This window comes from Lontra canadensis, unplaced genomic scaffold (assembly GCF_010015895.1).
Source record: "Lontra canadensis isolate GAN:19392208 unplaced genomic scaffold, GSC_riverotter_1.0 scaffold17, whole genome shotgun sequence".
Lineage (NCBI taxonomy): Eukaryota > Metazoa > Chordata > Mammalia > Carnivora > Mustelidae > Lontra > Lontra canadensis.
This window is the reverse complement of record NW_022631011.1, coordinates 18,804,286-18,829,094: the sequence shown is the minus strand read 5'-3', so window position 1 is coordinate 18,829,094 and position 24,809 is coordinate 18,804,286. Positions and strand designations below refer to the sequence as shown.

Sequence of the window (24,809 nt, the reverse complement as noted above, 5' to 3'; positions counted from 1 at the left end):
TGGTGTCCTGCTTTGGGCTCCTACAGATTCTCACCTGTCCCCAGGGTTGAGAAGCGTAGCTAGAGAAGACGAAACCACAGAGGGCCTGGAGTGGAGTGGAAGTGGGACTCCTGCCCCGTCTCAGAGTGGCGGTGTTTTTAGCTGTGCACGAGGGTAAATGACAGTCCCTACCTCTGATATCACTGTGGCACGTTAGATAAGAAATACAGGTAATGAGCCCAGCCTGGCCTTGGAACACCGTTACTCATTACTTGCCTTCCACTGTTTTGAGGACCTGGCCCCCATGCACAATATTTCACCCAAGAACTAATTCATGCATCAAGCCAACTTCTGAACGTCCACTCAGCGGCAGGCACAACACTAAGCACAAAAAATACAGGACAGAGACTGAGTAAGAAAGAGCTCTCCCGGGACAGCGTTTCTACTGAAAATGAGGCGGAGATCCTGGCAAGGAAGAAGTTCAGACAGATCGAGAAAATGACCCACAAGTCCGGCCCTGCGCTGCTTCACGCCGGACACCCAGTGCTCCTCTCCACCCTCACAGCTCTGTCATCGGGAGGCCCAGGCCGGCACATGGCCTTCACCTTCTTCCTAGCCTGAGTCGGGAGCTGGCCACGGGATCAGCCAGCTTCATTATCTGCCACCAAGGGGCTTCTGCCCACATTTATTTGTTTTTTATCTTTTGATCAAAACCAAGAATCACTTCCGTGACCAAAGAATGCAAAAATTACAAGAAAACAGATCAGGAACGGTATTGGGGTCCGTACCCCAGAAGGTGACCTGAGGTGTTACACCCAAGTGACAAAAGTCTGCTTCTAAATCTGCACTAGCACGTCAACCAGATTTTGTCTTGGAAAATTTAGATGAGCAAGTATGTAGGAATAAAATGATCTTTTGGCTTAATACAAGGGCAAACTCTATCCCAAAGTGGGCATATTTATTTTCCGTGTTATTCTTACTACTTCACTTGGTCCTAACTCAAATACCATTAACTGACTGTTTACTCATCGTCTGTCCTCCCCGCTCCCCACGTAAACCACAGGAGAGCAAGGACTTTGGTTGGCCAGTATCCGCCCTGGCTTTGGGAAGCACAGAAGAAATCCAGTGGATGGAAGAACAGGACAGGGAAAACTACAGGCTATAGCATGGGTACATTTTTCTCTGAAGTCCTCTCTAAGACAAGACTTGATGAGTTAAATTACTCTAAAAGTGAGGTCTGCTTTTTCCCAAGGGGCAAAGGGAAGCTTGCTGAATCCACCAGTAGCGTAGTGTAAGTTCCTGGCTTTTCAGTACAGAAGAGAAAAGTCCAGTTTCATCATTAAAAAAAAAAAAAAAAAAAAGTCTTTTGAAGCTGGTTTCATTTACTCTTTGCCTATATAACTGAGAAGCAATTTTGGAAAAGCAATATTGTAAGATGACAAGAAGAGACAGAGAAGAGGAAAATTGCCCCTATTACCCTGGAGAAACTTTCCATTTTTCATTTGCCAGGTGCTTTATCTCCTTTTCAACTCCCCTCCCCCCCATAAACTAATTTTCTTTTTTAAAAGATCAACCCATCTTAGCAATCAGAACTGTTCACCATTAGGGTAGCTTGTCCTCATTTTATGCATTTCCATGGGTGTTTTCAAAGCAGCAAGGATATGTGCCTTCCTTCCATCTGTGCTGAGAGTTCCCATCTCAGGATGACTTCTACTTCCCCAATAATCTGTTCTGTGATATATATATATATATGTATATATATATATATGTATATATATACATATATATATATATATTTTTTTTTAACTTGAGATAGACATCGCATTGTAAGATTTATTTATTTGAGAGAGAGAGAGAGAGAAAGCAGCACAGCGGGAAGGGACAGAGGGAGAGGGAGAGACAGTTTTAACCAGATTCCACACGGAGTGCGAAGCCCGAGAAGGGCTCAATCTCACCAGCTCACAACCTGAGCTGAAACCAAGAGTCTGGACACCGATCACCCCCCACAGATGTTGCATTATAACTCATGCCGATCTAAAGAGTAGGTTATAATCAAAAGCCCCCTGTTCAGTGCCCTGCAATAATTCTGCAAGACAACTCAGTGAACTGTGTGGCAAGTAGGATGCATTTATGTTTTGGGACATTTTTGTTGGGATCCTAAAATGCGGGCTTACGTGACAACAGGACTGGACCTGTGTCTAGGGCCTGTCATATGAAACTGGAACCGTGAAGTCACAGAATCACGGCACAGAATCCCCAGACCTGACCCAGGATTACAGAACACCTCCTGGTCTGGCCTAGCACAATGACATGGAACTCTAGACAAGCGCGTGCAGTCGTCCCGCGAGCGTGTGCACCAATCCCTTGAGTGTACACACATCTAACTTCCCTCCCAGGGCAGCTCCCCATGTACCATGCCTTAATGGCTCACGCAGCAGAGAAGTCGTGCCAGGAGTCGGATCTCTGCTGGCAAAGGCGCACACGTTTGGCATCTCTGTCCTAAAGCTCCAAATACACACAGCCCTTGGGTGGCCATGGGTGTTGACTGCGAGGCTGAAAGCCCAGCGTCTTGAGTTTTGCAATTACCTACGGACGCCAGTGTGCTTCATGACCCACTGCTGTTTAGGAGTGATCAATCCAGCATAATCCACTTATGTGGGAGTTAACTCATGTACTGTGTTTAAAATACACAAAAGCGCTGTCAAGCAGTCAGATCGGATGGCTCAGGGGACTGTAACACGAGACCTTGTCTTTCACCTCTAGGTCGCCAGCTGACCGGCTCTTTCGGTCAAGACCCCTGCCTTATGGCCATCCCAGAGGCTTCACTCATTACCCTAACAGTCCACTTGCCGGTTTTAAAAATCCCACGTGTGAATAACCGTCAGTACGTACAGCCGCTAGTAGTGCTGGCTTTGTTCAAGATGGTGGTAAAGGATGAAATGGACCTAGCTTTGGACTCAGACATGTGTCTTCTTTTAAAGCACAGAATGTTTTGGTTTTGTCTCAAGTAGTCTCTGAGCCCAGCATGGAGCCTAGTTCAGGGCTTGAACTCATGACCCTGAGATCCAAGACCTGAGCTGACACTGAGTCGGACGCTTAACTGACTGAGCCTCCCAGATGCCCTGAACAGGATGCTGTTTTCACATCACATACACACACACGGGTGTCTAGAGAGATATTTCAGGGGCAACAGTGGGAGACTTTAAAGAGGTCACGCCATTTGGTACCAATCTTAATGACTTACGACAAATGACTTAGCTATCTAGATTTTATTGTTATCAATGATGTCAATAATGGGGGCCTTAGATTTTTAAATCAGATATAACCAGGTCTGTCGTTAAAACGTGCAGGGCCCCGGGCAAGAGTCCTCGTGAGGCCCACCTCCCATGTCTAGATCCTTACAACTTATCAATCAAGCTGGCAAACCGTCAAGTAAGAAATGTTCTATCTTCTTGGTAAAGCCATTACAAATCTTTTCATGATGGTGATATATTTTTCTGACTTTTGTTTTGTTTTACTTATTTAATAGAAAATTACTGCAGACCTGAACTGGCTGTTTTTCTGGGTGATTCCAATTCCGAATGGCAACTGGAATCGGGGACCGGTCAGGAATCTCCTTGATCCCCGAGGTGGTGTGAATCAACTGCGGCCTCAGAAATACCCACTAAGAGCTGTTCTGCATCTTACACAAAACATCAGTAACACAGAGCACATCACTGCTGTATGCGCTACGGCAGTTACTCTGAAACCTGCAGTCCCTTCAGCTAGAAAGCACTTGATGGTGGACGTGAATAATGTGAGTGGTGAACCCTGCTGTAAAATGCAGCAGTCAGCTTGCTTCTTGAATCCCTACTCAGGGCTTATGAAACCCCACCCCCCAAATAAAAGCACGAGGGTACCCACACACAATGGAACCAGGTGACCTTGGTCATCAGGGAAATAAAGATCAAAAGGTATTTTCTCTTGGCGGGATGGCCATTATGATACAGCACGAACCATTCATTGAGGAAGAAGCCTATATTCACTGGGAGGGACCATACGTCTCAGTGTTGTTCAAAGCCAGATGGTGAAAATCAGGATCTCTTGAGCAAATCGAAGAGAATCCTTTTTTATTGGTCTGGGGCAGGACTGTGCATGGCCTTTTAATGCTTCCCAGGTGCTTCTCATGTTCTGCTGTGTGGTTCATTGTACCACTTTCTGGGATTCTAAGGGTAGTCTTTAGCCAAGAAGGCGATATACAGAGACAGAATAAAAAGTCACCTGAAATATTTCAAAGTGGAATAAAGGCTCTTTGCAGGACCTTTGAAACTGTAGAAAAACATGACATCTTTTATGATCCCTAACTACAAACAAATTAGAACTTTTACACTACAAGTTTCCCCCTGAAATCCTAGAAACGAAACCAAGGAAAAACCCCTCCTCCCCTCTGGGCTACACCAAGGGAAAGGCAAGTGAGAGAAGAACCGGGGTATGCTGAGGAGGGGAGGGGGCAGGGAATGGTCCCACAGGGTGGAAAGGGTTCAAAGTGAACTGCAGCTAGAGCTATTTGTAATTCCATGGTTATGGGCAAACTAATCTCCCAGGATTTATCCCCAAAGGGATTTTCGCAGAAGTTGGAAGGAGCTGCTGACATATATAAGAAAAGCATGAAACTTTCTTCCCTGTATCTTTGACTATGAACATTTATGTATGGGTCCCACTGAACGGACTGTTGCCTTGAAATGAACATCGGGTGAGTTACAAAACACCCCCCCACACACACTTACCCCCCACCCCCCACACACAAACCCACCCACTCACACACACACACACACACACACAATCCAAGAGGGAGCAGAATGGTCAATTCAACATCTAAACCACTGTCGTCTGCTTTAGGTGAAAGCAACAGAAAGAGAAGTCACTTTGTAAGGCTTGTTTCAGAGTCTGACATAGGCTTAAAAATATCTCCCTGACAATAAAGATGATCTTGGAACAGCTGAGCAGTTCTGGGACAGGTAAGGTAGGGGCATCAAGATTAAGGACCAGAAGGTGCCAGCTAGGAGTCCCTCGAGCCTACAAGTAATTCAGGCAAGAATCCAAAAGTGAGCCTGTTTCCACGGTCTAGGAAATGAAGGAATGGGATGTATTTGGTATTTGGAAGGCAGTCCGAAAAGAAACAATTGCTGGGTTTGGCAGAAGATTAAGCATAAAGGCAACAGTATGTGTTGGGCACTGGGCCATGGCGTGCTTTTCATAATCACATTTAATCCTCTCAATAACCTTGCGAGAAGACATATCTGTGTCTATTTTACAAGAGAGAAGACAGGGCTTAGAAACTGGACTTGTCCTTGGCCAAACAACCACTAAATGGCAGAGTCAGCATTCAAACGTGGGACTGACAAACCATGAATTATTTCTGATGTTGCTCCCAAGATAGTGTGGCCCGGTGGTGACAAGGAAGTATAGGGAAAGATGGGGAAAGGCAGATAAGCAATTTCATCCTCTCTAAATAAGCTGGTGAAAGAGAAATTCAAATTATAATGCCTGGAAGTATTGGGTTGGAGGACACGTAGGTTGGATGAGATTTTTTTAAAAATCTGTGCATAGATCCGTGCTGTCCAATAGGAAAAAAAAAAGCAAGACACGTGTAATTTGGGGTTTTCTGGGAGCCACATTAAAAGAGTAAAAGGAAAAAGGTGAAATTAATTTTAATGACACATTTTATTTAATTCAGTATATTCTCGTTCCAACATGAAATCGATAATAAAAAAACCATTGAGATACTTTTCCTTTTGGGGGGTGGGGTCCTAATTCTTTACAATCTAGGACATTTTGATTTGGACCCGCTATGTTTTCAGTGCTCAATGGCTGCATGGGGCAAGTGGCTGCCATTCGTGACAGTGCAGGTATCCAGAGTACAGAGACCCCGTAATGCGATGCATGCCTCGGGGTGTGGATAATAAGGAACCGAAAGTAGACTCTTAGAAATGCCCATGCACAGGTGGCCAGAGGGAGACTCTCCCAATGAGACACTGTTCGAGGCCTTGAAAAGTGGCAAACTATTAAACTATTTGAGAGAGGAATTGAATAAAGAGCCTCCAGTGAATTTCTACGTCCTACCATTGCAACAGGCTAAGTGAGACGGGAGCTTCAGAGAAGCCCAAACACCCATGGCCGGGGGTGGAGGGATGGGGGGCTGCGGTGTGGGGCTTCAGTCTGTAAGAGGACCCACCCAGATGCAATGAGCATTCAAAGAAAACCTCCTAGTTAATGTCAAATGCACAAGGGGTCATTACTGACTTCCCTCCTGGAGTAGCATTTAAAAATTGGACTGAAGCCAAAGGCCATCAGATCAGATGGGTGAATTTTGCTACGGCTAAGGATTTGGTTTTTGACTCCTGTAAGTTTTGTGGCTTGCCCCCCAGAACACAGTGCTCATCTGAAAGAGGCACAGTGATTTTCTTTTGTTGATGTTGGTATTAGCTTAGAGAAAATGGAAGTAAGTATTTTTTTAAAAGAAACATTACTTACTTATATCATGATATTCTTGGGAAATACAGCCATCACACAGCATGACTTTGGAGCACCTATTACGATGCACTTGGGGAAAGTGGGGACTTAATAACGGGAATAACTGACTGATGGCACCATTTCATTTAAAAAGACATAGTTTTTTTGATAATTGAATTAACAGTCATTTGTGTTTTAAAAAATAATTTCACTTTGCGGAAATTGAATCTGGAAATCGAGAGAGAAAATACTTCCTTTTTCTTCTCAACTTTCCCCTTCTTTCATAAAATAATAGGCAGCATAGTGAGAATTAAAAAAACACAAACAAAAAAATGGGTCTTCACGCAGTGATCAAGATGCGATCTCTACGTCAGTCCTGCCTGGTAGTGCTGCTATCCGCTATCTGTCACTGTCAGAAGTTCTTGAAAAAGCAACTGGTTCCTTCCCAAAGCCCAAACAGTGTGTTTCCAGTTCAGATGATCAACACCAAGCAGAAAAACTCCCTTATTCCTGACTTGAGCCCACACAGACTCTTGCCTCCTCTACCCACCAGCACAGCTGGGGAAGATCAGCTCCCTTAGAGGATCTGTGCATAGCCCCCAAATCCAGGCAGAGCCAGGAGAGGTGTCCCAGCAACAATAACAAAGCAAACTGTTTCCTTGGAGCTCCTCTAGACGTGGGTGGGAGGGGACAGGGGACAGGGTGTCTCATAAGCATCAAGTGTATAATGCCTATTTGTAAAACACTCTTCCCTCTTCAGACACTTTCTATATTTACTTATCTGCCTTGCATTCTCAGAAATTCCACTGCCTTTTTTTTTTTTTTTTTTTTTTTTTAAGGCAAAACTATCTTGGCTTCCTGGACTTTTGCATACTGTTCTAAATATACTGCCCCACTCACTGATAAGAGTATCTCTCTCTCTTTTTTTTTCTTTTCCTCTAGTTCACAAGTTGGTGGGCCACATGATCTCCTAGAAAATTCAAAGAACTGATAAGAATGTGTGTTTTAGAAGAAGAGGACAGAAGAAAAGTCCGTGGTAGGTAGAAATCATCCTTCTTTTTGCGCTACATGGAGAAACTCAAAGATCGCAGCAGGACGAAATACCTCAAAACTCCATTCCCCTGTGACAGGTCTACGCATATGCCACTAAGCTGTGGCTCAGGCCCCCAATGGGCGGAGACTGCCTGCCACATCCCAGAGCAGGAGCTAGGTGCTCACGTTCCGCCCCGCCCCCGCCCAGGGAGGTCATGCTGCTGCTGTGGGGGTCAAAGGAAAAACACATCATCAAACACAATCATTTCCGAGCGTGACTTTTCCTTTTTTTTTTTTCCTGGATTACCTTGATTCGGGGTATTTGGTGAGGGTGGCCAGGCTGCTGGTGTACATGTGACCGCCCACATCAATGTGGACGGGCGCGTTGGATTTTGTGAGTTGAGCTGGAGTAGGGATGCCTTGGTTGTTCAGCGGAGATGCAGGAGATCTAGTGATCAGAGGTCTTGACATATTGGGTCGACTGTCCTACAGAGAGATAAGCAAGTTTAGACACATTTTCATCTTTTCAGTGGAGAGAAAGGAAACACATGCATCATCAAGAACAAGCCAGCGACTAGCGCCGACACTCATGCCACAGTAACATCTCCCCAAACCAGCGGGCTCTCGCTCTTGCTGTAATGAGTATCAGGAAAACAAAATCTGTAACGAAGAAAAGGAAAACTTCCCACGCTCAGAGTCAAGGAGGGGAACTAATGTTCATTTCCAATCATCCTGAGCTCTATGATGGCTTATCTCACTAATGAATTCTCGCATTTAACAACTGGTAATGACACGTGGAGAGCTACGACTCACTCCAAATGAAAAGACAATCAACGCTTCAAACAACCCACACCTAAATAAAATACAGATGCTTTATCTTTCTCTCTGGAAACTTACTGCTAGGCAGTTGGGATAAATACAGACCTTTCAGCGCTTGTGTTCTGCAAAACGTTTTCCTTGATTTCTATTTTTCCAACCAGGAAGAGGAGGCTAGGACTAGCTTGGCCATCGGCACACATTCTGAAAGCAACCTTGTAAACAGGCACCACGAGTTCAGCCGTCAAGAGATTTAAAAAAATAAAAAAAAAATCCACACACACGCTACCCATTTATTCTCTGCTTCTCTCTCTGTGTAACACTGTGGGTCTGGGGACACTCTGGAAAGACTGTACCCTTCAGTGGTTAAATACGTGCTTGGGAGCCACAAGCAAGGAAGGTGCTCTTCTCTACGCCCGCCCGACTTCTTGAAGACATCAAGCTCCCGGGGCAGGTGCTGATGGAGCAGTCCCACGGGCAGGGGTGTGGGGTAAGGAGAAGAGCGCACAGAGGACATCCCGGGGTGGGTGCGAGAGCATGCCGAAGGAAGCATCCTCTTGAGGAAATAAAATATCACATCCTTTCCATGGATACAATATAAATATTTCAAACACTATACAAACATGGTCAGTTGCTTTTAAATAAGACACCAAACCACAGACAAGTCAAGTCAGGTCCCTGGCACTCCAGGAAGGGGTCAAATATTTCCAGCCCACAATTGAGGAATAAGCTAAAATAGCATTTACGTCCGAGTTCTGCAAGACGAGTGCCACAACAATACTCTCAGATTTATCATTTGGCCCAAAACTGTTTTCAAACATGCAAACAATGCCTGGCGAAGTCAGCGAGAAGGCATAATAAAGGGGTTTTGAAAAATGCCTTTGATGGAGATTATAAAAGGGAAGTCACCTAGTTTTTGTGCATAAAACTCAGCACGATAAAATATAAATTTGCAAAACATCAGAGATTTTATGACCTGAAACAGCTCTAGGAATTACCTGGGGCACAACTGTTAGACTACTTAGCATTAACCACATGTCCAGGCAAGACTGAATGCACAAGCTTCCTGAAACTCTGAGCTACCGTGAATGCGGCGGGATGGGGCCTTCACACACAACGCTGACCATCTGTGTTGTGCTCTGCTCCACGCTGGATTAAACAGGGTCCAGAAACAGTCATAGGACAAGAGTTTACGTTTTATTTCTTACATGGGGTGGTTGATTCGTGGGTGTTGACTCTACCATTCTTTATACGTTCCTACGTATTTTTAATAATGCAAAGGGATATTAAAAAACGCATAAACGGATGTTTGTAGCACACTGAGGAGAGAATGTGAAGAGGCACTGGATGGGGGAAAAAACCAAGAAACAAAGACACGGTTGGTAGAAAATATCAAACAGTTTGGGTTTGAAAATACTAAAAGTTAGCACTTTAGAATTCAAATGACAAAGAGCAACATTCTTCCTTTAAAAATGCAATCCCATAGCCTCTACTTCTAAGAGCTTCTCCCTACCTGGCTAGACACCCCTCCCCCACTCCGCGTCCTCCGCCCCGTTACAATTCATCCCATCACGGCACTGCAGTGTCTGTAATAGTTTTTCAATTGGACACATTCTGTATCCCGCCTGAGGGGGCTCAGGCGAAAATGAACAGATTTGCAGGGTTAATACTGTAGTTAGACTGTGACCTCATTCAGCACAGCTCCAATACTGCCAGGTCTATATAGAAGGAGAAAAAAAATGAAAGCATAACTGATCAGTTGAAGGATTCCAGATTTCCCAGAATATATAGCATTTACATTGTAAATCATGAATGTATGGATATTGCTAAATTTAAAACTAAGCCAGTGTTTTCTTCAGCAGTGGGGCAGCGGGGATTGGGGAGGGGAATGAACCCTTAAGGGCCAGGAAGGGGGCTCAGGCCAGACTCTGGCAGGACTGTCAGCCGCTTTGTCCTCCCCTTCGTCCTCTTTCTCACGCTGGGAGCCTTCCCTGGTCTGAGTGTGCCCCCTTGGTTAGATGGCTTCTAAGGCACTTTTCAGTCTAAGGGAGACAGAAAGAACTTGGAAAATCCATAGGCTGGGATGGAGGGAGGATATCTGGGGCTGTGCAGTCTTGGCCTTTACAGCAGATACCCAGCCTCTACTCCTATGCTTCATCGTACACATTCTGACAACCCCCTTCCTCGCCTATGGCTTTCTCTTCTTTCTTTCGACCCCGAGCTTCCAGAAGGGGTGTCATCTTCCTACCGGCCTCGGGAGGAAGCCGGCGCCCGAGCTGAGCTGGAAAGGACCCAGGTTCTCGGGGACGTTGTTGACACACCCACTCAACCATCCCTGAGCCTCTCTCTAGATGTCTCGTTACGTGGGACGACCGAGTTCCTCATATTTCAAGCTAGAGTTTTCTGTCACCTATCCTGACAGGATACCCTTCCTTTCTCTACACCGCTGCCTCCCCATGAGATCACCTGGCTTGGAGAGACGTGGCCTGTGATGCCAAGAACAGCTGCCCGCTGACAGATGCAGAATTTTCTACCGTATTATGAGCATTTTGCAGCTCCACTTCCCCATCTGCCTTTCCCTCTGATTGCTCACCCAGCATCCTCTCAGTCTGGATGTCTTTTTACTATGATTTCCGATGAAAGGCAAACCAAACACTTCAACCAGGAAGGGCGCAAATGTGGGTACTGATGTGTATTCTGTAAGAGGCCCGGACAGAAAGCTGTCTCAGAGCAACTCCCATATGGATTAGACCATTCTCTCCACCTGGGAGAGAGGAACCCTACCATGAAGCTGCATGGTTACAGGCCCTTCGGTGTGCAGCCCATTGTACTCTCATTCCACAGTATTTGCTACCCTCTCCCAAGAGCCAGGCATTGTACCAGAGATAGATATGCAACACTGACCATGACAGAATGGTGCCTGACCTCACCGAGCTTGTTCAGTGGGGACGGAAGCCAAGAACCAAGCAGCTGCTACCAGAAGCGGGGAGGTGGGGCACGGACAGGTCAGTATGAAAGCTGAATTGAGGAGACATGTAACCCAGGCTTGGGGGCTGGGAGGACAGTTGGGGAAGGTCTCCTGAAGCCAAAGCCAGTCTAAGCTAAGATCTGACAGATGAGAAATCAACCCACAGTGGGATGCTAGGAGGAGGTTTTCAAACGATACTGCCAAGGCCCCAATGTCGGAGAATGCATGGAACCTTCTAGAAATTAAAAGTGCAGCATGTTTAACAATTCTCCCATTTATTTTTTCCCCCAAGTTCTGGAGGGACAATCTAGGAAACAGAAGCTTATAAGATGATGGTCTGAGAACCACAGAATTAAATGTTAACTAAAGTGAGAAAAACTAAAGTCACTACAACATCCTTATGTCTGCAAAGGGGAAAAGGGCAGAGGAAGACAGCTAACAGCCAGCTTTCTCAACATCGCCATCCAATAGGGCTTTCTACCACAATGGAAACATTCTAGATCTGCTCCATTCAGTAAGGTGGCCACTAGCGACATGTGACTATTTTGAGCATTTGAGTGTGGCTAACAGAACTGAAGAACTGAATTTTAAATTGTATTAATTTAAATTGTAATGGACATAGCCACATAGCCACATCCCACCAGACCGCACAGTAAATCTTGCTTGAATTTTTCTTAATATGTGGAAGCCCAAATCACAACAGACTTGAACTTATCAACTATGTTTATTTATTTAATAAAGTATGTCTTTAAAGATTATATTTTTAAGTAATCTCTACACCCAACGTGGGGCTCAAACTTACAACCCCAAGATGGAGTCGCATGCCCCACAGACTTAGCCAGCCTGGCACACCATCCGCACCCCCGCGCCCCCTGCCATGTTTACATGGAGAGGTAGTTACTGCAGAAGGGAATATAGTACGGCTTAGGACCTCACAGCACTATTTCTCTCTTTTGACTGATTTTATGAAAACAAATGAAATTAACAGCCATGCAGTGAGGAAAACGCAACATTTACGGCTCTCACAGAGAGTGCATGGAGAAAAGGCACCAGGGCATGCTCTGTATGATTCCACTCACATGAAGCTACAGACCACAAAATGAATCCGTGAAGACACAGCTCAGAACACTGGCCACCTGGGTGTGCTGGCATGGGGCGGGGGAGGCTTACTGACTGAGAGGGGTAAGAACGAGCCTTCGGGACTGCTAGACAAGTTCTAAATCTTGATCAGGGAGGTCCCATAGTTGTCCACATGTGGACACTTAAGATTTATTCACTTTATTCTCAGTTTCATTCAGAAAGAGAATAAACCGAAAATAATCCTGGAAAAACTTCAATCAAAACAACTTACTGTCCAAATGCTCATGTAAAATTTCTGTGAAATACTGCCTTTTTAATTATTTTTTTTATTTCAGGGAGAGTGAGAGAGAGAGAGAGAGCAGGAGAGGGGAGAGGGTCAGAGGGAGAAGCAGACTTCCTGCTGAGCAGGGAGCCCGATGTGGGACTTGATACCGGGACTCTGGGATCATGACCTGAGCCGAAGGCAGTCGCTTAACCAACTGAGCCACCCAGTGCCCAATATCGCCTTTTTTTTTTAAAGCTAAAAAGATGTTCATTATTTCCTCTCATAGGATGCATCAGTCTAACTCCAGTACTCAGACATGAAAGAGCTATCTGAAATTTTCTTTCAAATTCCTCTTTCCCCCATTTCTATCCCATACGGATTTTCCAGGTACGTTGATCAGTTTACCTTTAAAATTTCCATTTCCTGGCTGCTTTCAGTCTGAGGATACCTCAGCTTAATCATCCACCTCACCTACCCAGCGGAGTAGCAATGATTTTTCGGTAGGAGAGTCCTTCAAGGGATTTGACTTCAGGCATCTTTCAAAAGAAGCTAATGAAAAATTTCCCTTCTAAATCTAACCTAGCTGAGCACTGTTCAAACAGGAGCCCCAGGGGCACTGCCTAGAACAAATGAGCTGAAGTTTAAACTGAAAGTTTGAATGACTTTATTTGTTAAAAATGTATGCTCCTGTCTTAGGTCACGTCTCACTACCAAGTTGGACTACACTGCCTCTTTCAATGGGGAAAGAAACAGGTTTCTTGGGGGATGTTTCTAGAAAAGCATGTCAATAGTAAAATACTTACTTTTATTATTTGATGTTGTAATTCATAGCATTTAATAGAGGGATGAAGGAATATAATATAAATCATAGCTTTTCCACAGATTTCGAACTGGGTTTAAAATATATGTATTTATATCACATACACACACACAGACTCAAGGAGGGTCTATTCGATATGGAATTCCCAGAGACTGTAGTGTTCCCATTAATTCTATTTTCTGACAGTTGACCAACTGTTTAGGGTATGTGAACTGTGATCACAGTATCTTAGGCATGGACCCTGCTAGTTCCTTGGATGGAAATCTATGGTTGCCTTGGGAATATTACTTTAGAGCTGACAAAGTCCCATTGGACTCACAGTAAGGGTTCCTGTGGGAAAACATCACTATACTGACCACAGTTACTTAATTGTATAAAAAGACTCCTAACCGTAACGTCAACATATTTTTTGTGAGAGATCTCATTGTTTCTTCATTCATTCAGGTAATACTTACCTGGGCTCCGACCACGTATCAAGCTTGTGGTTTCTACAGACTTTAACTAAATAGCAGAATGACACTGAAGAGAGAAAAAAAAAATCTTACAATTTCAGGTGAGTTTAAATAAATAAATAAAATTTAAAAGGCCCAGCAGTGCTTTAAAATCAATGAGTATTGTACATATACCTTATGTAGGGGACAGTTTCTGTCAGTCTCTGAAGACTCCTGAGAATTAGGCACCAAAGCCTTCTGAGCATCCAAATTTGACATCAAATCTTCCATTCACTTTATCGTAGGAGCCCCCTTCACACTCATAGTACCTACTTAAGTCTTAATCTGTGCATTTAAAGATTTTATTTATTTATTTGACAGACAGAGATCACAAGTAGTCAGAGAGGCAGGCAGAGAGAGGGGGAAGAAGGCTCCCCGCTAAGCAGAGAGCCCAAAGCGGGGCTCAATCCCAGAACCCTGGGACCATGACCCAAGCTGAAGGCAGAGGCTTTAACCCACTGAGCCACCCAGGCGCCCCTTAATCCATGCATTTAAAACAGGTGTGTGGTCACTGGTTTTCTAGCCCATGGGACAATATGTACTTATAAAAGTCATCTAAAATTGTGTCACTCCCAAATCAAATGCCAAACTAGCTTAGAGTGGAAAGTATGTATAATATGCTGAAGAAAGATTTCTGCCCAAAAGGAGTAAAGGAAAACATGCTCTTAAGGTAAGACAACTTTCAAAACTTTGTATAGCTGGAAAAGTTTCCTGCACAGGACACCCTATGGGTACAGGAGAAAGAGCCCTGGTTTTGCAATCTGAACCTGCTTCGAACTCAGCCTTACCCTTTGTGTGATCTTGGAGAAGTTTCCAAACCTATCAGATAGCAGTTTCCTCATCTCTAAGACAGAGTTGAATCTTCCCATCCTACAGAGAGATCAAGCCTGCAGCACATGAGACTTGCTTGTGAAGGTGTACAATACAGTGCTTGGTCCAGAGAAGGACGAAGGACATTTCTTTCCTTCTGCAGATGAAAAATGAAATCTCACAGAGCAGTAAACCAGATGTACAGAGGAGACAGCTATGGACCTACTGAGAACTATGGAGAACTTTAAAAATAACTGAAGAGGTAAGCTCTGTGGGAGAAAAAGACAGCATTTTGCATTGATAGAAGGATTACCTGGTGAGGTGCAGACAAGGAAAAAGGAAAATAGAGAAGAACAAAACAGAAATGCCAGCCAGCTATGTGCTTTGGACCAGTGTGTGAAAGGAAGTAGAGAACGAAATCATTATAACATGTCCATAAAATGAAATGGCACTTGAATTGTATGGATTTTCCTTTTCAGATTAAAAATCTTAATTTCACAGATTAAAAACAAAAACAAAAACAGGGGTCCCTGGGTGCCTCAGTGGGTTAAGCCTCTGCCTTCGGCTCAGGTCATGGTCTCAGGGTCCTGGGACTGAGCCCCACCTGGGACTCTCTGCTCAGTGGGGAGCCTGCTTCCCCCTTTCTCTCTCTGCCTACTTGTGATTTAAATAAAATCTAAAAAAAACCCCCAAAACAAACAAAACTTAGAAAGCAAACATAGGAGGCTTCCAAGTTGTTTCAAAATGACTAGCAACTGTGTTAAACTAATCTGCAGTTGCTTCCTAATCTGAAATAGCAAAATGTTACTCTCCTTGCTGCTGGCCAAAAGGAGGGGCTGCTCATGTTTATGTATTTCAGCCCAAGAAGCAGTGTGTGCCCTCAACGTGCCTTTTTGTTTTTTTCTTTTTCAAATGGAATAGGTATCTGAGAAGCTCCCTTATTAGATTACTGACCTGAGACCACGAAAAGAACAACTATTTGCCAAAATTTCCCCACTTCCTTTTCCCCCCAAAGGAAAGTGACTCGAAAAAAGAGACCATTTTGATAGAATTTTGCTGTGCAAAAAGAGTTGGATTGCTTTTTAAATTAGATCTCTTGGATTTAAAAAAAAAATATATTTTATTTATTTATTTGAGAGAGAGAGATCACAAGAAGGCAGAGAGGCAGGCAGAGAGAGAGAGGGAAGGAGGATCCCCGCTGAGCAGAGAGTCCTAGGTGGGGCTAGATCCCAAGACCCTGAGATCATGACCTGAGCTGAAGGCAGAGACTTAACCCACTGAGCCACCCAGGTGCCGCCCCCCTTTTTAAAAAAATATTTTGTTTATTTATTTGACAGAGAGAGAGAGAGAGATCACAAGTAGGCAGAGAGGCAGGCAGAGAGGATCTCTTAGATATTTTTAAATGTACTTAAGACATCAGAGTTATTTTAGAAGACACACTACAGCTCAACTATGGACGTTACTAATTAAAAAAAATAATATATAGCATTAAAGTGAAAAGCAGGTTATGGAACAGTTCTACAGGGAAAGTTTTTTTCCAAAGATATTTGTATATGCAATAAAAAACTCTGGAATTAAACACATCAAAATATTAGTAGGGGTCAGGACTGGCTGATGATGTTACAGGCAAATTTTATTTTTGTTTTTATTCTCTTGTGCTTTGTGGCATTGAACATTTATTACTCCTGACATTTTAAAAAAAGCTATTTTTAAAGAGAAAAAAATGTCAAATTAAATCAATTAGTACATACTCTTGGCATACTGCTATATTTTACCTTCATAATCAGGATTCTTTTGACATTTTTGAAAAACGACTGAATGAAGAAATACAGAAATGGAACTGAAGTTTGGGATAATGCTTCCTTTCCCTTTATTTTCTTGCCAGGGAGGAAATGTGCGGAACAGAAAATTAAATGGGCCTCAGGTCATGGTAAGCTCATATTTAGCTGACACAGAAGTCTATTTAGCTGGATCCTGAAAGAACGGGGCAAGAGTGTATGGTTTCCACACTCTTGGGAACTATCTGGTCATCTGTACCCTTCCCCGGTCCCCTCCATTCCCAGATCTAAAACACAGCAAAGACAAGACGATAAAAGCTGTCCAGGCACACCTCCCTGTTTCCATATTGGTGTCCTGCACGTGCTCTCTTGGAAGGAGAACACAGACAGCAGCAGAGGTTGGCAATGACACTGTACCTAATGCTCATGGACAGCCTTCTAGTCCGAAATCAGAAACCTCTGCACAATGTTAAGTATTATCACCACTTCACAAAGAAGGAAGTTGACTGTGGGGTCAAGTGGTTTAGCCTATAATTATCTAGTAATGAATTTACGGCGGTATTTTACACACTAGCCACTGCATAGCAGGGTAAGGTTCCCACTCTCCATCACAGGGCTCTCCGCAGTCTGGCGTTCGCGAGAGAAGGGACAGATTTACCCTGCTCCATCCACGTCCTTCCACTTAGTCTGTTCTGAAATGAACACAACTGGCTGGAGGGTTAGGAGGACCGTCAGTGGTCATGCAGAAGGCAGGAGCCAGCTGGCCCGGCGTGTGGACTCCTTCCCCTAGCCCCACAGACGCTGTATTTCCCCACCACAGGGAACCGGCATTTTATTTACTCCTCTAACTGCTAGTCCTAGATCTTAACTACGGGACACATCTGCCTCTAAACAGACAGTAAACTTCACTTACTGACTTCTTGGACGTGGTCATAAAAATTCCCTGTCCGGCAGTGTCAAAAGCTAAATGTGTTCCTTCAAACCTTAACTGCATCCCTGGGAACCTCCTCTTAAGATTCTTAGATGGCTATTTGCTTGACCTCTGTGTGCTAAAAAATAAAAAATTAAAATACACAGCTTTCAAAATACACTAGCCTACTCTAACTCCCTAATGTACATAGCAGATGTTTCAAAAGGTTCATTTGCTCACATGCTCATTCATACAGAAAATGTTGGGGGGCTATTCTGTTTGGAGTGTGGCTAGGGCAAGGTGGGACTGAATTTCCCAGGGAGTTGACAGTCCTCCTTGGAAACTAGCCACATGCACAGGGAGCTCCTGAAGACAAGAGATCTGCATATGAATACAAAATTTTAAATCAAATCATGCTTTAAAAGCTTTGAGAACTAGGCGGGGGGATGGGCGGTGGGCGGAAGGGGGGCGCCTGGGTAGCTCAGTCAGTTAAACATCCAACTCTGGGTTTTGGCTCAGGTCATGATCTCATGGGTTGTGAGATCAAGCCCCATGTAGGGCTGGCTCTATGCTCAGTGGGAAGTCTTCAGATTCTCAGCCTTTGCCCCTCCCCTCATTCGCCCGCACTCACTCGCTCGTGCTCTCTCTCTCTCTCCAATAAATGGATTATCTTTAAAAAACAGGGGCGCCCAGGTGGCTCGGTAGGCTGGGCATCTGCCTTCGGCTCCGGTCATGATCTTGGGGTCCTGGAATCAAACCCCACGTGGGGCTCCATGTTCAGTGGAGTCTGCTTCTCCCTCTCCCTCTGCTGCTCCTTCTGCTTTGTGCTCACTCTCCGTCTTCACTCTATCTTTCAATATTTATTTTATTTTATTATTTTTAAAGATTTTATTTTTTTATTTGAGGTAGAGCGAGAACGAGTGAGCAAGAGAGCACAAGCAGGGTGCCTGGGTGGCTCAGTCGGTTAAGGGTCTGCCTTCGGCTCAGGTCATGATCCCAGGGTCCTGGGATGGAGCCCCACATCAGGCTCCCTGCTCAGTGGGGAGCCTGCTTCTTCCCTTGCCATTCCCCCTGCTTGTGCTTGCTCTTTGTCTCTCTCCCTCCCTCCCTCTTTCTGTGTCAAATACATAAATAAATATATAAAATCTAAAAAAAAAAAAAAAAAAAGGCACAAGCAGGGGAAGTGGCGCAGGAAGAGGGAGAAGCAGGCTCTCCACTGAGCAGGGAGCCGACACGGGGTTTGATATCAGGACCCCGGCATCATTACCTGAGCAGAAGGCAGACACTTAACTGACTGAACCCCCCCGGCACCCCTCTCGCTCTATCTTTCAAATAAATAAATAAATAAATAAAATACTTAAAAAAGAATAAATCCTCTAAGAACTACTTACTGACACTCTTAAGCAAACCCTTTTAAGGGCAACTGATGCTTTGGGACAGCAAGGACTGCACTTCTCTTGATGATATGAACCCAGAATACATTACTGTTAAATAACACATACAAATGCTTAGCCGTGCCACGTGACAAGGATCAGAGCAACTTCTGACCCAATTATTTTTTAAAAGCGGGAACTCCTGTAGGACGTCTGGCAGTACTGACACTGACAGCGGTTTCTAAACCCAGCGTTCTTCAGAAGAGGGGACAAAGGTGCGGCTTAAGCTATAGCCGGAGCCCGTCACTGCCGAGTTTTGAGGCGTTGGCAAGCCACATCATGTCGCCTCTGTCTTCCCACTGACAATATACACCGTTGGACCAGGTGGTCTATAATGCTTTTTCCAGTCTTGATTTTTTGACTATACTGTAATTTAAAAATATATATATCAATGAAAGAGATTCAAATCTCTTATGGAAGCTACTGGAATTTTAGGAGGTCTGAATTGGAATTCCAATCTTTTCTGAAATCAAGAACTGGCTGTGAAATGAAAGGGATTCCAAAGGCATGAATGCAAAAGAAAAAAAAAAAAAAAGAAGCAGCCAGCACAGAGAGGTTCCTTCACGGTCACAGCATTTTCTCTATCTGACGAGGAAGATGAAAGTTTATTTTATTTTTTTTAATTTATTTTTTCTAAAAGATTTTATTTATTTATTTGACAGAACTCACAAGTAGGCAGAGAGAGAGAGAAGGCCCAGCAGAGAGCCCGATGTGGGACTCGATCGCAGGACCCTGAGATCATGACCTGAGCTGAAGCCAGACACTTAACCGACTGAGCCACCCAGGTGCCCCTGGAAGATTAAATTTTAATCACTAGTTTTTTATTTGCCTCACCGACAGGAGGAAATAATAAAACAGGGTGCTTAATGAATAGAATGCCTACTTCAGACATTGTTCACTTGACACCATGTAATGGGAATGCTGTTTATTTATTTATATCTTGCATTGTTCTAAATTACAAGAGCTGTCACAAAGCAGCTTGAGATCCCCCTGCAGAATAGAAAAAAAATTTGTGTCAGAGATATAAAATGGATGCTTTTTAATAAAGTAACAGCCTCTTATAGGCAGTATCAGTGTCAACTTTTCAAAAAGACGTATCGGGTGATTAAAAAAACGAGTACGGGGCGATGGAGAGAAGCAGTCTTGGTCTTCCCACGCCAGAACCAACAGGTGGGGTGTGGCGCCGACAGGCGTGCCAGAGACCTAGCCCTTTGCCGAAAAGGCTGCTTCCAAGCGAGATCTGGGGCTGGGTGCAATCTCCACGGTGAAAAGATGCACAGACTCTCCTGGGGGTGCCTCGGTCATCCGGGTGCTTATCACATGACTCTGAGCGGCTAGTGGGAGCCGGGGTGACTCAGCGGGGTACCCTGGCTCTGCTCCTTGGGGACCCGGCTGATGCTGGGTCTGCTGGCAGCCACGCCGGGGTTGCCGAGAGGCCCGACAGCTCCCACAGCTGACACCAGGCCTGGAATGAGCACAGTGCACTCGCGTCTGGGGTTATTTCTGAGGGTACCTCGGCTGATGAAACTTCCTGCTCAGGAGCAGATGGGAGAGAAGATAGCATTGAAAACACAGATGAGCAAGGAGGCGAATGAGCAGTAAAGACAGCAGCCACACAGTCATCCTCCTCGCTACTTTACTGCAATGAGCTATTCTTTATAATTTTCACGCCGTAAAGGAGACATCTGTGTTCTTGGAGAAGTATCTTAAAATAAATACCAACAAGAGTAAAAAAAAAAAAAAAAGAAGTAACAACAACAACAACCCAACTTTTAAAAAATCAACCTGACTGGCAAGAAAAGTTTGGTACAAAAATAGAAATGCATTAGAAAAAAAAAAATCATACCTGGAATTTACATGCTGCCCTATGTATACACAGTAATTACCTACTAGATCCCAGAACTCCAAAGGCCTTAGGGACAATCATAACTCACAGCCTTCCAAGAGGTCCAGAGACAGAGGAGGGTAAGGCCAATCCTGTCTTCTGCAAAGAAGGAAAACTGAGGCAGGAATATGTAGATGAATTGCCCAAGGTTTAAAAAAATTTAAAGTTATGATTTAAAGTTAGAAGCAAAATGTTCTGGGAGCTCAGCCTGCGTTCTCTCATCTCTAATGTGCTGTCTCCCCGTCTGGGGCAATCTGGTAGTGTCCAACGCACCAGGACTTGGATCCGACTCTGAAAACAGGCCCTTCATTTGCCTGTAGCACCAAACGGCACTCCACCGAGCATTTCCGCCAGTGGGAAGGAAACCACGTAGCAGAATGCCTTTGGTATTCTTAAGAGCCCCAGCTTAATTTTATTAGATGCTTATTTAACCACAAGACACAGTACGGAATGCCCGGACAACCACGGAGGTGGCAGAGCGAGGTGGGTAAATGGGAGTTTCATCTAACAAGAAAAGCAGTCAGGGGTGGAGAAGCAGGACAGGGACAGAGGACCGACCGAGAAGATACAAGAGAGTAGGAAGGAACAGAAAAAGGGGCAGAAAGTGAGAAAGGGACACAGGGATGTGGGAGGGAGATGGGAAAGAAAGTGATAGAAAGGACAGTGCAAGAAGAGGGAGCAAAAAGAAAAGCCTGTGTCCTCGGGGGATTGGACTGGACAGGACCAGACTGGTTTTCCCTCATTTCCCAACCACACGTCTACTTATCCACTCAGGAGGTCAGTCTCTGATGCTTGCCCATCTTGTTTATTCTCTTGTTTATTCCAACTAGGATCTTAACGGGTCCCTCTCTGTAGATAGCTGTGAGGGAGGTTTGGGAAGAGGGTTTTTTTTTAATTTTTTTTTTAGAAGAGGGGTTTAAAGGTTCTCCAGGCCTTACAATTTGCTTTGCTCTTCTCTAGAACACACCTGCAGCATTCCTCTCTGTATTGCTTCCTTGAGAAGATTGTGGGGCTGAAGCCCAAGTTTTAGAGAACCATGTAGATCCTTCACCTGGAGAGAGAGTGCACGGATATATGGGCTCACAGATAAATGGCTCTGGCCCATACACCCTCTGGAGGATCACAGGCGTCAGCTGAAAGCCTACAGATTTCATCAAAACGAAATGGGGTAAGCAGTACCCGGTTATTTTTCCTATCAACTCCTCACAGTACTAAATGGAATACTTTTTTTGTTTTGCACATAGTAGAAAAGGAATCAACAGTCCTGACAATGACAGAGCAAGTTATAATTGAGTGCTCTGATCTTCCAGTAAACGACCTCAGTGGTTTTTCCTTTGGGGCCGTGGCCCTCAAACACTTTCTGATTTGTTACCTACCCCTCCCATCCCTCCCAGAAAAAATAAACAAAACCCACAATCTCATAGCTTCAGTAGGCACACATTTTCATTAAGGCAACATGGAGCACTAATGAGGTGATAGGAATTTTGTGCAAATAAATGCACATTACTTCCCAATACAGAAGCCTGATGCTGTCACACCATACAGGAACCCCCTCACACACACACCGCGCCCCCCCCCCCCACAATGAAGAACAGAGGCAGCTTGGGGTTGGTGGTGTTTGTCAAGGTTTGCAAAATGGTAAGAAGGTGGCCGGCCAGTTCTGTGGGGCTGGCAGACTCTGGATCAACTCTGAGGGACAGACTGGGGCAGGTGGGGTAGGGCAGACCAGGACCCCAGAGCCAAAGCTCAGCAAGTCCCATCAAGCACTTTCTGCAAATGAAATGTGCTCGGAATCCCCCTTGGGAATCCACCAGATTGCAGGCTGAGGGGACAAGAACTGGCTTGTATGTACTTTATGTCGGTCTTGAGCACAGAGCAGGGCATCAGCAGGCACTAAATAAACATCTGCTGAAGAACGGAATACTGAATTCCAAGGAGAAAATGCAAAAAAAGGTGGGGACACCACAGCCGCCCCCATCTTTCACCTTCCTTCACACAGACTTTTTTCTCTGCTCTCCTATAACCGTGTCAAGTGTTGGAAACCACTTTCAAAGAGAGAACAGGAGCAGAAGGGGAAACAGAAAATGAACTTGGCATTGGAGCAGGTGGAACGCTTAAGTAACAGAGCATAGCAATGGAACCACACGTCATTTCAACACCGAGACTACAGAGGCGTTAAGCATAACCTAGGTGGACTTTTATTCTGTAATAGAAGCAAAAGCGTTTTTAAGTGAAGTAAACTATTTTGTGGTATAAGCTCAAGAACTGACAGCTAGGGGCGCCTGGGTGGCTCAGTGGGTTAAGCCTCTGCCTTTGGCTCAGGTCATGATCTCGGGATCCTGGGATCGAGCCCTGCATTGGGCTCTCTGCTTGGTGGGGAGCCTGCTTCCCCTTCTCTCTCTGACTGCCTCTCTGCCTACTTGTGATCTCTCTCTGTCAAATAAATAAATAAACTCTTAAAAAAAAAAAAAAAGAACTGACAGCTACTCCTTCTAAATTCTACGTAGAAAAATATCACTAACATTTTACCAGTTGGGATATGGAGGCAGAACAGAGTCATGAGCTCCATGCCTAAGGGCTGGGCTTCAGTCCCGGAGACGCCACACACCTGTGTGATTCAGGCCTCTGTGCCTCAGTTTCTCCATCTTTCAGATGGTATTAACATCTTCGTTACTGTGAAAAATCCACAATTCACATAAAAAGTAGAATGTTAATGAAACGCACTTGCCTAGTTCCTGGAATACAATCAAATATAATATGTAAGCTATTGTTTTTAAGATAGTTTTAAAGATGTTACAAGTGACAACTGTTCTTTTTAAATTGATCAGGTTTAAGGGATACTTAAAAATACACTGCTCATCTAACCCTTCTTATTTGCTATTTCCCACTGGTTCTGAACTCACTGTGAAATCGCAGCTGACTTTACACGAGGCAGTAGGCAGCGCTGCACAAATACGCAGAGTCAGAAACTCAGCAAAGATAATACACATCACCTGATACACATAATGAGTATCAAGGAACTTCTGATATTACCAAGCATCAAGAATGAGCAGTTATTCCTTTTACTTCTCAAATCTCTTGAAGTACAACGTCTATCTTGATGAAGACACTTGATGAATAAAAATTTGCCTGACAATGATATTGAATCTCAGGAGTACTCCTTTTCCCCTGTCTCCAGAAACTCCTGACTCTGACCATGGCCTTGGAGAGTGACTGCATAAAGATTGCCCCATCTGAGTGTAAGTGCCCTTGGAGACATGGAAAAAGCCTCCTTCCTGTAGCTCTGATGCATGACAAATAAGCCAGATGAAACTCTGGTATGTGAGTGATGTTAAGATATTACTAATTCTTAATTTCTAGTACAGTCTAGTATTACTTGGAAAAGTGGTTTTTGAGGAAACAAGTAGAAAGAATTCTAAATCTTTACATTTGAAATGTGCTGGCTTTCTCCTGGAAAGTCTACACTAGAAGGTAAATCAACTGAAGTCAACAAAAACTACCCTTAATTTCCTGGCCTGACTACTCCTAGTTGGAGGAGATGACTTAGGTATTAATATTTACTCAACCGTTTATATACACAAAGACTCAAAATAAATCCTATCACTGGAATTATTTTATCTGCTAATAATGTACTTGATATCCTGTTTATACAGTTGGTATATGGAAATTAAAATGTTAAACAAATTATGCATTGACTCCAAAGCTGTATTAAGCTATATTCAGTTGCACTAATGTAATTTAGGTGGATGATAATAAAGAAGGAGATAGTAGGTGGCAAGAAATTAGCATACTTGAAGTGTAAAAAATAATCGTGAAAAGGGACTACAGTGGTTCTAGGCAAAAGTCTATAGATTTGGAGCCAACTGCTGTCATTTAGTCCTCTTAATTTAAAAATCTGTAAAAAGGCATCAAAATCAATTCAATTCAGTCTTAATGAGACAGCTCTAGCAGCAGCCTACTCACTGTACCTGTTCTAATTAGCATGAATATGTCCTCCATGTCAAATCTGACAATACACTTAACTAAATTAATGTTAATCCCATAACACAG

At 44.1% G+C, this 24,809-nt stretch overlaps 1 protein-coding gene across 4 annotated transcripts in view; it reads right to left on the bottom strand.

The window, feature by feature from the left end:
- Positions 1 to 24,809, bottom strand: part of KCTD1 (potassium channel tetramerization domain containing 1) — a 176,793-nt gene that overhangs the window by 36,240 nt on the left and 115,744 nt on the right. For 3 of the 4 annotated variants that reach the window (XM_032859718.1, XM_032859719.1, XM_032859717.1), the window contains exon 2: positions 7,811 to 7,989. In XM_032859718.1, the coding sequence (XP_032715609.1) occupies positions 7,811 to 7,989 (179 nt within the window). Of the gene's footprint in view, positions 1 to 7,810; positions 7,990 to 8,427; positions 8,497 to 24,809 lie in introns of those variants that run through there. The other variant, XM_032859720.1, reaches the window with a different exon arrangement.